General features: G+C 30.3%; 2 protein-coding genes across 7 annotated transcripts; one reads left to right on the plus strand and one right to left on the minus strand.

Annotated features, from left to right (window-relative positions):
- Positions 1 to 693: 693 nt before the first annotated feature.
- On the minus strand, positions 694 to 5,362 carry LOC112796171 (ADP-ribosylation factor GTPase-activating protein AGD12). Its single transcript, XM_025838501.3, has 9 exons — positions 5,188 to 5,362; positions 4,776 to 4,932; positions 4,140 to 4,221; positions 3,829 to 3,904; positions 3,171 to 3,334; positions 2,647 to 2,764; positions 2,253 to 2,369; positions 2,034 to 2,129; positions 694 to 1,133 (listed from the first exon to the last, which is right to left on the minus strand). Exons 2-9 carry the CDS (start codon positions 4,813 to 4,815, stop codon positions 852 to 854), a joined length of 975 nt encoding a protein of 324 aa, XP_025694286.1. The 5' UTR covers positions 4,816 to 4,932; positions 5,188 to 5,362; the 3' UTR covers positions 694 to 851.
- A 5,541-nt stretch (positions 5,363 to 10,903) lies between these two features.
- On the plus strand, positions 10,904 to 15,757 carry LOC112796172 (2-succinylbenzoate--CoA ligase, chloroplastic/peroxisomal). 6 transcript variants are annotated; one of them, XM_072235029.1, is made up of 10 exons: positions 10,904 to 11,193; positions 11,859 to 12,036; positions 12,234 to 12,402; positions 12,491 to 12,589; positions 13,096 to 13,193; positions 13,281 to 13,474; positions 13,628 to 13,755; positions 14,200 to 14,597; positions 14,844 to 15,046; positions 15,438 to 15,757. In XM_072235029.1, exons 2-10 carry the CDS (start codon positions 11,974 to 11,976, stop codon positions 15,565 to 15,567), a joined length of 1,482 nt encoding a protein of 493 aa, XP_072091130.1. In that variant the 5' UTR covers positions 10,904 to 11,193; positions 11,859 to 11,973; the 3' UTR covers positions 15,568 to 15,757. The 6 variants fall into 6 exon arrangements, with proteins under 6 accessions (XP_072091130.1, XP_025694290.1, XP_025694287.1 ...); XM_025838505.3 differs by having other exon boundaries at positions 10,914 to 11,193; positions 12,234 to 12,411; XM_025838502.2 differs by having other exon boundaries at positions 10,914 to 11,193; positions 11,859 to 11,931; positions 12,234 to 12,411.
- Positions 15,758 to 16,760: the final 1,003 nt, after the last annotated feature.

A 16,760-nucleotide genomic window follows, 5' to 3' on the forward strand; every position in this document is an offset into this window, starting at 1 on the left:
AAAAACACCATTTGCTTTTTAAATATTTGTATTATTTCCTTAATAAATTCAGCTTTCGGAAATGTGATCTAATAATTAGTTTATATTCCATATCAGATATCACAGGTTGACTTTGATGTAACTACAAAATAATTATTAAGATGCGCATACCATCATTCTTTGGAGATTTTTTCCACCAAATAGACATGTAGTGTGCAATTGCACATCCTTTTGTGTTCTCATCATTGTCACTTGTCAGTGTTTCATAACTGTACTATTATTATTTGATGAGAGTAGAAAGGTTACTCTAAAGATGGCTGCAATCTAAGAATAGCAAGAAGCATTTAACATTTGTGGAAGGAATAACTAGACATCCTTTCTAAGTTGTCATGCTTGTAAGCGTAGTTATTTCTTTCTTTTTTCTACATAAAATTCTAAAAACAAAAAATACTAAAAATAAAAATAAAAAAAAAAATAAAAACGAATCAATAGTGCCTACAACTTTGGAACTTGTCTTAAATGGAAAGCAAACATTTCAGTGGAAAAATGACACATAAGGTGTATAGTTCTGCATAAACCAACTATCATGCAAAGTTGCAAACTGGCATTTGCACTCATAAAAGTAAGGTTATGATTACCAACACAACCAAAAAAGTTATATGTTCTCAGGAGACAATTTGATTAAGCTTCGTATTTAACAGTAAGAAATAAATATACATGGCATAATCTATTATTATTATTACTATCTCCGTTCCTTTTTATCTGTGTACAATGTTGGGAAGGATATTCTTCTAGGATAAGGAGACCATAGTATATGAAAAAAGTTACAGGGATTTCAACAAGAGAATTGGTAGTTTAACATGGGCAAGTACCTATTGATCAAGAGGAATCCACTCAATTTCTAGGTCTATTTCTCCACATTCAACATTCTGGAGCTTCAGTGTCATGGCCTGTATAACCTTCCCATCAACAATATTGACTATACTATCTTCAATAAGTGCATTCCCATCAGCTTTTAACCACTTTCCTATCTGCATATTGGCAAACATTGCAGCATTACCACATGCCATGGCAGATGATATCAGGGGCTGAATGTCAATGTCTGCTTCTCCCATTATGTCGTCAGCAGAAAATGTGTCATAATCGAACACTTTCTGCAATGCAGCAAGCACATAAGATGGTGTCATAGTCATAAAAAGCTGAAACTAGACTTATATAGATCACTAATAAAGGTAGGATATTATTCATTGAACCAAAGCTAGAGAAGAAATTAAAGAAAAAAAGCAGTCATATGTAGACATTCGACCAAATTGCATTGCTTTTTTTTCTTCCCATTTCACTCAATACAGTTTTCCTGGTTGTATAAAAAAGAAATATATGGCTTAAACACATCCTGATTCCACCTTATCACTCTAAACAAGATATAGACTCATAGATGACTACAAATACTAGCAAATTGTAATACATATAATGTTCTTTAGCAAATACTCATCAAGGTTTTTTGTAAAGGATGGAAGTATGCACAAACTTTCTTTTTCTTTTTCCGTTGTGTCATGCCGAACAACGCAAGACATCAAACACTGGTGTTTCGAGAAGGAAAAAATATGACTGATGATTCACAGCTATAATTGGCAAGGGTACGAAGGAATAATAGGAAAAAATGAATTAGTGGTGCGGAAAATCTATTTGCATATTGCACCAAAATAAGAAAGCAGCTAAACATCGAATGCCTAGATGTCGATACTGTCTATACTATATACAACTTATATTTCATTTTTAAAAGCCAATTCATCATTTTGCTTCTAGGAACTGTAGTTGGGAAGAGAACTGTATTTAACTTCCACTGGTGAGAAATTCCTAGAAAAGCTAACTTTGGTTAAGTTGCATAGCAATACAATAAACTGGTTTTACAAGGGAAAGAGTTCCAAATGTTGATGATCAGGGATCAAGGAACTCATTGATCTGCAATGACGTGGCTTACAATGCTACAATAGGACATGCATTAATACCCAGAAGTAGTTTCTGTTATTCAAAATATCAAAATTCAACCATACCAGTTTTATTGGTCCATATATTTCAGGAACGGACAACATAATTTCTTCATTCCAGACTGGATTCAAGTTACTTGATATTACCCTTGTCTGGGAAGTCTGTAAGCAACAGGAACAAATCAATTTCAAACGAAAATTATCACCATTCATGAACCTTCAACTTTAAATAATAGATAAGGAGCAACGGTTGTGCGAAAACATATGCCATCAAGAACAACCAACCTGTGTGCCAAGGTTCAAAACAACATATGGATCACTTGTCTTTATATCTCTAATAGCTAAATTGGTGCCTTTAATCACTTTCACCTTCAACATTCCAATAAATTCCACCATACCTTCCTGTTATTACCACCAATATTAGTCATATACTCAGAAAATCACTCTCAAGAATACATGCATTGCCAATGCTGCCAAAGTAATAAATTAAAGTGATGCAAAGTTTGATTCGAAAACTTTCATTTCATCCGGGAAGACAGCAATTCAACTCGGAAAATCTAGTTCACAAAACTTGCAAATATGGTCAAATCCAAAGTTTCTCCCAGTCCTTTAATCGAAATTTCTCTAAACAATAAAAATAGTCAGATAATCAAAGGGCTAGCGCACACAACAAAATTACCGTTCTCTTTGAACTACCACCATCGATGCGACTTTTTGCGGAGTTTGAATTTGGACCGCCTTTCCCAGACACAATGCGCAAGCCAGGTTTCAAAAATTCTTGATTCTCATATTTTGACCTGAAGTGAAAATAGTTGCAATTAAAATGGCATTCAATTAACTAGAGCATTTGCTTGACAGATGGAAAAAGAAAATCTTAAAGTCAAGGAAAAAATTGACTTAACAAAAGATTTGGACAAAAACTACGGGCCAGAGAGATGGAGAGAAGAAAGGGAAAATAGGGGGGGACTTGTGACATTACTACTTTGAGTCTAATTTCATTGGGGAAAAAATGGAAGAGATATTTCATGGATGAATTTCATATCTAATTTACTCATGGAGCTCTTGTATAAAAATAACCACTCCAGTTTTATCTTCAACGAAACATACCCATCATGGCAATCAGAGATAATAAGACTATCAAAATGAACAAAATGATGCACAGAGAAGCAGATAGGTGTATGTGCGAATGAAAACATGACTAACACTATAAAATTTGCACGCTGTTCATGGCTGGCATCTGGTTCAGGTTTTTTATGTCCTTCTGGAATATAAGCCTCATATATTGAATTAGCAGCAGCATTCCCCCCAACTTCAATCATTGAATCAATTTCTTCTTCTGTCCATTCATCCAAAGTCACAGATAAAATCTGAAAGTAAAAAATAACATCATCAAAAGGATAAATTAGCATTTAGCCATTTATGCTGCTCCTAACTAGATAGAGCCCATGGGAACAAACTAGGTCAGATTCATATGAGTGGTCTTGCTAGCAAACAATGGGATAAAAGGTTATAGGTTAATATATATCAACATATACACCTAATAGACTAGTAAGAAACTGGACAAGGTGTAAATGAAATCATTTTCCTAAGGTATGAAGAACGGCTTTACCCTATCTATCATCCATTCCTTACAAAAGTTGTGAGAAATTAAATGCCAGAACATATGAACTATCATCCATTTATTTTTTTATTTTTTTGGTTTATTTCTGGTGGCCATCCTTTTAATTTGTTCAAGACATCAGAAAGGACACTCAATTTAAGCTTAAAATATTAGACATTATGGGTGAAAACATAATCATGAGTAGAGTGGATCTGCATTCAGCAATGCCTTCCACTTCAGTACAGCCTATGAATTGTCTACCTTTGATATATGAGAACCAAGGCTTCTGTGCACACCACAACATTTTAAGCAAACAAATACTCCAATATTGGCTGACCTGAAATACAGTGAAAAAAAAAAATAAATTCAAGGGTTAAAAACAAAATTCATTTTATTTTATTCGCAAAGGTAGTCAGCTACAGCTTAGCAGATATCATATTCCTTAATCATTCACACACAAAAAAAAAAAAGAAAAAAAAGTCAGCATTCAAACCCCAATTCTGTGTATTAGTAATACTAATAACCCTTAATACAAACAAAAATCATCACGAATGCAAAGGAGAAACACTTACGCCCATTTAGGATCTGGAGCATTACAATCAGCACAAACACGATTATCCTGCTGAAGCAATAAATCTTTCAACCTTCTTTTACCTGTAAAAGACCTGGTGATTATTCAACTTTGCAAGCAAAATGAAAGAATAATACACTGGTGTCACCCATGATTAGACAATATTATACATAACGTCCCTTAATTTGTCCTACCTACACTAATATCCACTAGGAGCTCCCAGGGTCATATTCCATAAACTTGGTTAGTTAGTATATACAAGGGCAGCCTGGTGCAGAGTATCCTACACTACACAGGTTCCAAGGAAGGGTTCCAGCCAAAAGGTGTAAAGCAGGCACCCACCTAACCTATTGCAAGCATCTGTGGCTGACTTGAATCGGTAACCTTGCGGCCACACGGTTACAAGGCCATAAGGCTCCCCTTTTGGAGGTTACTATATATATACAAAGTACAAAGTATAGTGGTGTGAAAAATCTAAGGAGTTTAGGAGGTCAACGTAATTCCGCAACCCTTTTTCTCTCTATCTCCATTTCTGAGTATCTAAAGAATCTTAAGCTACTATAGTAAACTTCAAACTCTTTAGGATAGTTTGATCATCAATACATACTACCACACTAATTAACTATCACAAAATTACCTGAGGCAGGCCTCCCAAGTTCCACGCGGGAATTCCTCATTGATTTATGCTTGAAACCCCAGCCAAGCACAGATCTCTTTTTCCTTGTTTCTTCTTCTTCTAATTATTTTTTTTTTCACTCTCAGAAACCAAAAATCAATTTTTTATACTTGTTTACCTGCATCAAATTGGTTAATGGTGAAATCAGTGGTTATAACGGCGCTAATCCGAGTTGTTAAATGAGAATGGATTTCTTTTTCTGGATACTAATAAAAATACAGCTCTGAGATAGTGAAATCGAATGTCCAAAAATATATATGCATCAAATGAACCTTATCATTGAAAAATTGAAGAAATAAATAAATAAATATTATGTGAATGTAGAAATGTGATCGGAATAGGCAACGAAAGAGAGAGAGGGAGAGAGAATTACCGGTGAACGGAGGAAATCGGAAATAGAGACGGAGAATGAGAGAGATGCGGTGTTTTTCCCTTTTATGGATTCAGCCAATTGGATCAGAACTTCACAACTCTGATTTTCTTTTGTTCTGTTCTTTAATTCTCTTCGTTTTCCGTTTTCGTTTTATTTATTTATTTATTTTTTACTTTCGTAATTAAGAAAAAAACAGAGAAGTATCACATTTCAACTACAATAAATCACCATTTCGAGTCACCAAAAAAATTAATCACCATTTCTAACATTTAAACGTTCATTAAAAAAATTAAACTATATTCATTAAAAAATAAAATTAAACAAAAATATCAAATTAATTTATATATTTTATAGTTAAAACTAGTGTATGTTCCCGTACTTTGTACGGAATAATACATAAAATTATATTAAAAATTTTATTAAAAAATTAAATAATATATATAATAATTATTATTATAAATATTTTATAAAGTTATAATTAAAATCAAAATTCAAAATTTTTAATATTAAAATATTAAAAATAATTAGTATTTGTCTTAATCAATTTGAGTTTGTTAAGTGATCATCTCACTCATCCGCTTAAACAACTATTAGGAGTTAGAATCTCGCCTTGTGTATATAGCAATCCATTAGCTAGCGATAAATCCTTGATAAATTGAGTATCAATACGTGGTTAGACTTGGCAGGAGTTTTCGAATATGCAGGTACCCGACCCGTCCATACCCAGATGAAAAAGGTAATAATTTGACCCGAGTCGGGACAAATTTTGCTCAAGACAGGGTTTGATCGGATTTAGGGTATACCCGCCCCGAATATATACATATAAACACGGAATTAGGATTTGCCTCACATCACACATATGATTCATAGCTTCAGTCTATACTCTATAGCCATGCAAGATAAACTCAATCATCCTCACCTAAAATCTTCTTCTTCTCAACTTCTTCACAAAAAAACCGCATAGCTCCTGTCATATTGTTGCTGAGTTCATCGCCGCTTACCTATTCACAACTCTCATCTTCCTTCACAGCCAAAGACGGACTCACGTTTAATATAGAGGGGGCATTTGCCCCACAAATTTTTTTTTTTAAAAAGTAATACTTATATACATATATACCACTTATTATATTATATTTGTCTCAAAATAAAATATAAATAGTTCTTTTGTATTTTATGTTAATAATATTTTGTTAAACTTAACACATAATAATAATTATATTGTTAAATTTGATTTAGTATGAAAAATAAATAAATACACTCAAAAATTAATGATAATTAATTATATTATATTAGTTAAATAATTAATAATTAAATTAAAACTTAATTTTTTAATTAAATACAACTTAAATTATTAGTGATTTTTCAAAAATTGTTTAAGATAAAAATATATTATCTATGTATTAATATACTGTAATTATTTTGATTAAAAAATTTATTTATACTATAAAATTATAATAAGTAGATTTGACAATTAAGTAAAATAATTATTAAAAATATATATATAAAAATAATATTTAATCATGTTAAAAATAAAAAAGTCCTTATAAATATGTTTTTGTTATTTTAAATATTATACTATGTGTATGAAATTATATTTTTATTATTTTAAATATTATAATAATGATTGTGTGTATATTTCTAATTCTTATCAATATGTATTAGATAGTTTTAATTTTAAATTTTGAATATATCTAAACCAATTTAGATTGATCAAATGATCAACTTAGTCGTTCGCTTAAATAAGTATTGAGGATTCGAATTCTGTCTCGTATATATAGCAACTCATTGCCGGCCAATTGTAGATTGTTAAATGGAATTCAAATTCATGACGGACCTTAACTTGTTGAATATCGTGGGAAGTAAAAAAATATCTATACCTAAATTTTATTATACTTTTGTCCCCATTACTAAATTTTTCTGGGTTCGTTACTGTTCACAGCTTATGTCATCATCGCTGCTCATCCTGTTACTGTCGTTGTTGAGCCCGTCGCCACCATTCTCCTGCCGAGTTTCTTTTCTCTAGGTAAATTTTCCTCTCTCTCTCTCTCTTTCTCTCTCTCATTGTGAGTCTGTTAAGTTCTTCTCTTCTTCTTCCACATACTCATCACTTAGTCGCATTCGCTATGAGCCCGGACGTTACCGTTGCAGTTTCATCTGAGTCTGTCACCGAATAAAATAGAATTTTTATTCAAGTTAAAAATAGGCATGCATGAGATCATTTTTGCATGTAATTTTTGAATTTTCTTATCCAAATTTGATCTATGTGGTTGAGTATTTTAGTATGAGATCTTCGTAGTTTTGTTGTGACACTAATGTGATAAAAATTTCGGTAATTTCATAACTAATATATGAGATAGACCAGATTATTAAAGTAATAAGAGAAATAACATTCAGATTTACGCGTAAAATTTATAAGAGGTTATCTCAGGAAAATATATATTTATAACCCAAATAGAAGATTGTTAGGAAATTATTATTTCTTAATATATTTATGGATAATACATATATTAATTATAATCGTAAATTAAGTAATTTCACATTAAATGACTTATATAACGGTGATCTCATTTATTGTCATAAATATTAAATTAAATAAGTCATTATTATTTTTGATTTGGATAAATGAGATTAAAATCATAAATACTATTTTATTTGAGTTTTAGGGTTTAATGAATGTCACACTCAAATATAAATAATGGCTTTAGAATTTTTGTCTCCAACACATCAAACTCGCCTTCGTAGCTCTTTTTCCACAGTAAAATTGTGATTCAGCCCTATAAAAAATACAGAAGGTTTTGGTTGACGAAGATCAAAGAACCACAAGAGTCAAGCTCTCTGATCTCAATCATACTCTCGAATGAAGAGACGCTTTCGCGCTCTTAGTTATATTTTTTAATGATTTAACATGGATGATCTTGAGGATGAGAAATCCTAAATTTTTTAGCTAAAATAAAAATTTTATTCAATCAAATGATAATAAATAATTTTATTGAATTAAATTATATTAATGTGATCATTGGATGATAAATAATGCTAGAAAAATAAATAAATAATATTTTAAGAGTATAAAAATATTAAATTGTCATTTCAATTTACTTTTTTACTCAACGATAATAAATATCTTAAATTAATTAAATTTTTACAAAATTTATACACCTAAAATTATTTCATTTTTTCAAAAAAATTTTGAAAATACAATGGTTCAATGAGAGGTTGACTATTGAGAATTGAATATAATATTTTTAAATTTGTATTTTCAATAAAAAGATGTACTTAGTTCTATCCATCCTAAATAATTTTATATTCACTATTACTTATCCATCTAAATAATTCTAACATAGATAGAATATTATTTTTAGATGCAAAAAAATTAAAATATATTTATTCTATTTCAAAAATTAATATTCATATTTAACTTTGAATTCCAACAAATATGACAAAAAAATATTATATTTTTTAGTTAAAAAATTAAAGTAAAATATCTATAAATATATTTTTGTGCTTTAGCTTTAGATTTTTCAAAAAAATTTGGCAAGTTAATGGAATCAAATCATATTTCTATAACATACATAAGAATGTATATTACACATAAATAAAAAAAATTAGGTATAGTAAGAACAAATATAATTAAAATTCATACATTTAAAATGTGTTTGAACTTTGAAAAATGAGATGAGACATGAGAACCCACGGACACTTGGCTTCAATGAATCTGTTTACACTATTCAACTCAGTGTTTTTTAGCTTTTTGTTTTCTTCTCTTCTATTTCATATGAATTTATTAGTGCCAAACATGCATCACATAGAATATTTTTTAACTCCATCCTAATCCATATATTATCTTTGCTAAACAAAATATAAAAGAAAAAAAAGACAGTAAATAAATTAAAGTTATTATTATTTAAAGAGACAGTAAATATATTAGTATTTTTGTATTTTAAATTAATTAAGATCTAAATGAAAGATAACATTAATTTAAAAAAGTTAAATTAAAATTAACTCAAACATTGATATTTAAATTATAAAAAAAATAATTTTCATATTTTATAAAATATCATACTGGCGGTAATTGTAAATATGACGCTATTTAAAATTAAATAAAGTAACACAGATAAAACAAATAAAAAAATAAAAAATAACTTAATCTTGTATAAAATTTATTTATAAAATTTTGTACCAAAAAATAAATTTAATTTTAGTATATTAATAATATAAAATATTTTATATAATCATTCAATTCAATTAGATTTATCTATTTAGGTCATTATTGAAAAATAAATTTAATATACCAACATACAATTACTTTAAATTAAGCAACAATTATCAATACTATATAAGAGACACACTATTACACTCAGAGTGATTGCCATAAGGAATAATTTTCTAATTTTCTATACTAATATTAGAAAGTTTATATAATACTATATAATAATATTATCATTATCAATACTATATGATATCAAAACAAAACAAAAAAATCACCATGCTAATATAATATTATCAATATTATATAAATCATCTTTATATTTATTTTTCTGTGCGTATATAATATTTAATTAACACATTAAGACATATATAATATTTTGTTAATACATATATAATATAAAGTAATTTACAAATTATTATTAATTCGTATATAATGTATAATTAAATTTAATGAATTCAATTAAAATAAACAATAAATTATTTATTTTATTTTAGACTTTATAAATGAATAAATTAATTAACTAATATAACAAATTACAATTAATGTAGTAAAATTAATTAAATAATATATATTATAATAAATTATATTAATATTTAAATATCTAATCAAATCAATTAGCTGATATAATTAAGTCATGATAATAAATTGTATTGACTGAATTAAAATAATTAAATCGAAAAACACTCTTCAGAGTATACCACATCAGTTCCATCATTAAGTGCAGACATTCGATTTTTATATAATAGAATAGATTATTATTCTCAAAACTTACTTTATAAAAAGTAATAATTTAAATTTATGGTTGTAAACAAAGTTTAAATTATTATTTTTTTATAATTTAAGTAATAATTTACAGAAATTTAATTTAATCTTTATTTCATTTTCCGTAATTCTTCTAAACATAATCTTAAAAATATGTTCTATTGCATATGTTTTTCATCTTCAACCTTTAATCACCGTACTCACCACGAAATCGTCCTCTGTCTTCCTTGCAATGGCTACGACTTACTGAGGATCAAATCTCTTCTCTTTAAAGAGGGATCTGTGTTGCGCCTTGCACACTTTTCATAAGAGATTAACAGCTTCAGCCAATTTCTTCTTACCATTTAATAGATGTTATTTTTTTTTTTGACAGTGTTACCATTTAATAGATGTTATTGTTGACTATTGAACACTGAATTTTAATATTTTATGGTATCTTTGTTGTAGTACTTACATTATTCAATTTACTTTTTAAAAATAAAAAATAAATTTTTAAAATAAAAAATAAATTATTTAAAATTTATTAAATATTATTTATTTACTTCTCTTAATAATTTAGGCACAATATTAAAAACCTGGTAGCATTCACCATTGAACACATTCAAAAGGCGCTAACTATACTTTATTGCCGAAAACCCGAAAATACCCTCGCTATCCAACGACCAATCCACGTAAACTGAGCACCAATAGAAAACTGACACCTATCCCGTTTATGCTAACAGATAAGATATAATAACAGAAATACTTTCTTCAAACCGCGCTTTCAATCTTTCATGCTCCTAACACATTCAAAAGTCAAAACCACATTGTGCACGTATAGCTATAGCAGTATCAATGGCTAAACACCACTCTCTCCCTCATATATGCCAATGTTTGAGTCGCTTGCTGACTCTCCGGCTACATGTTCCGGTCACAATTGCCGGTCACCGGAAAATGACTGGGCGAGAGCTTGTGGAGCAAGTTCTGGCCTTGGCTCAAGGCTTGCTCGACCTAGGTGTCACATCCGGGGATGTAATTGCCATCTCCGCATTCAACAGGTACGAGAGATAAGGTCTCATCAATTGATGCAGTTTATGTTAATGTGCTTTGAAATAATGAAATGTAAGTTGCAAGCGCCATTTTTTTTTTTTTTGGCTTACATTCGTAGTTGGATTAGCTATGATGTGGTTCCTTCTTATGTCTGAGCAATAAACCAATGTGGTTGAGGTCGATTCTGAGCTATTAACCTGGTGTGAAAACACTTGTTTGTTTCACACACAGTAACAATTTTAATTAACTTGTGATAATGATTCCTATTAATAACTAAGCTCTGGTCAAATTCTCAATGTTTTATATCTTCAAATATCTGGTCTCGCTCCCTAGTAAAGTAGCCAAATTCTTAGGCAGTTTTAGGTATTATATATATAGGCATCATAAAATCCCCCTGAAATTTATGTTGTAACATGAGAGTTAGAAAACTGAATCAAAACTCAGGATTCTGGAGTGAAATTTAGATGTACTTCGAAGTTCACACTGTCCCTCTTTCTTAAAATAGTGAAATGTGTATTAGCCTGTTGCATCGTTGATAGCTGCTATAAGTCCAAATTTCATGCTCAAGTTCTTCTCCAATTCTATATGTGAGGAGGCTTATTAGAGTCTTATATCACCTACAAATTTTCCTGTCTCGTATTTTTGTGAATGATAGATGAGCCTTTCTTTTCAGTGATTGGTATCTCGAGTGGTTGTTAGCCATTGCGTTTGTTGGTGGAATAGCCGCACCTCTGAACTATCGCTGGGTGAGTGGGGCCTGATTTCTTAGCTTAGCTTTTTGAATTGGTATGTTTGCTAAGTTAATGAAGCACTTAAGAAGCCTTTTTTTCATTCTAACGAGCCATTCTAAGGTACCTTCAATTTTCCTCCTCTTCATTCATTCACATACTTTTGCATACATTCTCAAACTTATCGGAAATTACTTTGCGTTCTTCTAGAACACATTTAATAATTAATACAAATTTTCTTGTAATTGCATATGTTCAGTAACTCGCACTGTATTATTGTGAGTCATAACATTATGTTAAACATTTTTCTTGTCCCGCAGAGTTTTGAAGAGGCGAAATTCGCAATGACTGTGGTGAAGCCAGTGATGTTAGTCACTGATGAGAGCAGCCAAACATGGTACTCAAAACTTCTGAAAACGGATGTTCCATCTCTGAGATGGCATGCTTTATTGGATTCCACTTCCTCAGATTTAGCAAAGGAGTGGAATGGTATTGCTGGTTAGTCAGATAAAGAATAGTCCATAGAAATCCTTTTTTGGCTTGAACAATATTCTTAACTATTCTTGATGCAATGCAGGGTTGCACTCAGAAATGCTCAAGAAGCATCACGTAAAGCCTCTACCATTTGATTATTCCTGGGCGCCTGATGGTGCTGTAATGATATGCTTTACTTCAGGTACAAGATTCTCACTCAGTTAATTACTTTCCCTGAGAACACTATTAATTGTTGCTTGTGGTTTGTGTTTTTGTGGAGAATCATGGCTTTGATTTAACAACAATGAAAACTATATGATTGGGAATGATTTATGCAGTTCTTGAACTATTCAATAAACTAAAACTTCAGGGAAACAATAATCCATGTACTATCTCAACATCTGCATAATGAATTTAAATCAGCAGAAGTCTGCCATTCCCAGGATTCTGTTGATTTATTAAAGTAATGCATCAAAACTTATATGAAATGAAATTCTTTGACTAAATGCAATTTAACTTTCAAAGCTTGGTTTATACGGGCAACCCTATAGAATGAGCAATAGGAATAAAGCTCAAGTCTTTTTTGATAGTGTCGTTGAGCTTAATTTTAGTTCTAGGAAAAGAAACATTAAATTACTCTTTACAAGCTAATTACATTTTACATTCTGATAAGAACATTCCTGAAGTTATTTATGTTCTTAACTTTAGGAACAACAGGAAAGCCTAAAGGAGTAACACTAAGCCATGGAGCATTGATCGTACAATCACTGGCAAAGATTGCCATAGTTGGATACAATGAGGATGATGTATGCCATTTCCTGTTACATCCATTTCTTTTGTTATAGCTTATGGAATTTGTATTTTATTTTATTTTATTTATTTTTCTGTGATAGGTTTATCTGCATACTACTCCATTATGCCATATTGGGGGATTGTCATCGGCTTTAACCATGCTTATGGTTGGAGGTTGCCATGTCTTGATGCCGAAGTTCGATCCAAAATCAGCTGTTGATGCCATAGAGCGATACGGGGTGACATCTCTGATCACAGTCCCTGCAATAATGGCCAGTCTCATTTCTCTAATTAGGCATGTGCCAGTGTTTTTTTTTTTTAATGAAAAAACTTGCTTTTTCTGGTTCATTACTTTGCTGTCTCCCGACATTAGGCCAAGAATCAGAACTATGGACTATATTGTTTTAGAAGTATTCTGAGTCATGATTTGGTAATTTGATATTGATAGGCACAAAGAGACATGGAAAGGGGGAGAAACCGTAAAGAAAATACTTAATGGGGGTGGAAGCCTCTCACTTGAGCTCATCAAGGATACTAACTTATTCTTCCATAAAGCTAAGCTTATCTCAGCTTATGGTATGCCTTTCTTATCCCAATAATGGTGTGCTTCAGTTCTTTCTTTCTTAGAAATAGTCTAGGAGTAGTTCAAAAGCCTGATATTCTACTCATTTTTCTTGTATTTTACAGTGTAATTTTATTGCATTGACAACATCATAGACAATAGTTTTGCATTTTTATTCAATCAGAAATTCATTCATTTTGTTCTCCATTCAAATACTGATGAATATAAAAACAGTTATTTTTGCTTACATAAGAATATATGATTGAATGTTTGCTTAAAATGTTTTTTACATTACAAGTGTATAGATAGAACACCATATATAAAAATTAAGAAGTATTTAGAACATATGAAAGGCTAGACCACATTAAATTTCTTTCTGTCCTTATACCTTTTTGTAACACTGAAATTTGCTGGGTTTTTTTCCCTTAGTGTTTGTAATCTGTTTCATTTATGAAAAGGGATGACAGAGACATGTTCTTCAATGACATTCATGAACCTTTATGATCCAATGCATGAAACCACCATTAGCCAGAACCTTCAAATAGTTGGTGAGGCAGCATCATCAAATTCCATTCACCAGCCTCAAGGTATATGTGTTGGCAAAGCTGCACCTCATGTAGAACTTAAAATATGCGAAGATGATGGCACTAGTCACATAGGGAGAATTTTAACTAGAGGACCACACACAATGCTCAGGTATTGGGATCAAACTCTCACAAGTTCATCAAATGGCAGGAGTGAAGCATGGTTTGATACAGGTGACATTGGATCAATTGATAATCATGGTAATTTGTGGCTCCTTGGACGAACAAATGGTCGAATCAAGAGTGGTGGGGAGAACATTTACCCTGAAGAGGTAATAGGAAATTGTCATCAAACTTGTTTGCCTTATCATAAAGTAAATTTAAGCTAGTATGGAAGAACTAAGGCAGAAACATAAACCAAATGAAAATGCTACTATATTTCAGAGTTATATTCTCCAAAAGGGTCATACATTTCTACTTCCAAAATTTTATAATTTTCATTTTCTTTTGTTTTGGAAAGTGTTTGTCTTTACTTGCCTCATGATCCTTACAATGTAACTATTCTTTGTTTGAATCAGGTTGAAGCAATTCTACAAGGACATCCAGGGATTACAAGTGTTGTTGTTGTAGGAATCCCAGATGCCTATCTTACAGAAATGGTAGCAGCATGTATCCAACTAACAGAAAATTGGCAATGGTTAGATCAATCTAATTCAAATCAAGAGTTTTACATATCTAAAAAGAGTCTCCACCAATATTGTATTCAACATAATCTAAGCAGGTATGTGTATGTCTCCTAAATTCCATGTTTGTTAAATTTTTGAGGTGGACTATTCTGGATGTGGGAAAATAACTATCCACTTAAACAAGGAAATACATTCAAAAATCAATATAGCGTTCGGTTTGCTTTTCATTTTGTTTTCGTTTTTAGTGTTTTTTTGTTTCAGAATTTTGTGAAGGAAAAAAGAGAAAATAGTGAATAGTGAAAAGTGAAAACAATTAAATCTTATTTTCTGTTTTCACTTCACAAAATTCTAAAAACAAAAAAGACTAAAAATGTAAATAGAAGATGAAAACACAAACCGAAAGCACATTTCTAGTGGACAATTATTTAAAAATAGAATGAGTATATACAAATTGTTTAGTAAAGGTTTCTTTGAATCTTTTTTCAGGTTTAAGATACCAAAGATGTTTTTACTGTGGGGAAAGCCTTTTCCACTCACTACCACAGGAAAAGTAAGAAGAGACCAAATCCGCAAGGAATTAATGTGTCGGCTACAATCTTTGCATAGTAATCTTTGAATAGCTTAAAGGGCACAATGACTTGTGAACTAACAAAAACGGAATTGGTTGAATCCAAAATGCTGCATCAACAAATTTTGCAAGTGATACCTCAGGCATGTGATATTAACATTGCCAAACACCAAAAAGAGTATTGAAACATTTGAGAAGATCAATCAGTTGGAAAATAAGGGTAAGAAATTTGAATCAACATTCTCTACTAACAGATTTTTCTTTTTTATTTAAAAAAATCATATAATTAATAACCATTATAGCTAATTGAAACAAATAGGATCAATGCAAAAATGCAATCACTCCAGTTGCTTTAGACAACTCTCCTCCTTTGTTGTTAGACCATGCAAGGTGTAATAACAAATATCAAACAATTTTCATAGTGTGTTTGGAAAGTTTTCTTATGAGAGAAAAATTTCTAATTCTACTAAGAAAAGAATTTAATTCTACTTTTAATTTAAATTCATAATTTGGAATAATACATAATTTTGATAGAATTGAATTTTTATTGATTTTAATTTTTACTAATTTGTCTTTAACTAAAAAAGGATTGAATACTTTTGTAAGGATATTTTGGATTTTTCAATTTTTAAAACTATAAACATGAGAATGGAATTGAATTTGGTCTGATTTATAAATATAGTAAATGTGAGAATTAGAATTCTCATTAGAATTGAAATTATAAACTTTTGTTTGTTCCAAAACATGAAAAGGAATTTAATTCTTAGCTTTCCAAACAAAAATAAAAGACATGTGATGAAAAGCTGTATAACTAATGACAGATACTTGATCATTACCTACTACTGGTGACAGTATAATCTTTGGTTTGAGAGTAAACATGCCACAAGAACCACTTTGACCTTCCCACATAGTTTATCCACATTCAAGTCATTCCCTACTATGAATATTGCTGGTTAAAATTTCTACATAAGTAAACAAAAACATAAGCAATCACAATAAGTAACTTAGGTCAAGTATATCTCTTTTTTTAATCATATTTCAGTTAAAGTTACAAACGTCAACTACCAAAATATAAAATCAACCACACATTTCAATACTTTAGGATCGTATAAGGTCAAATATATCATGACATTTTAATCAAACTATATTTGGATCCGCGAGAAGCTAAAGAAATAAAATTATATAATATTATTTTATGAGTTTAATTTTGATGCGTTACTGGTATAAATAATTTTATACGA

Source organism: Arachis hypogaea, chromosome 4, assembly GCF_003086295.3.
Source record: "Arachis hypogaea cultivar Tifrunner chromosome 4, arahy.Tifrunner.gnm2.J5K5, whole genome shotgun sequence".
NCBI lineage: Eukaryota > Viridiplantae > Streptophyta > Magnoliopsida > Fabales > Fabaceae > Arachis > Arachis hypogaea.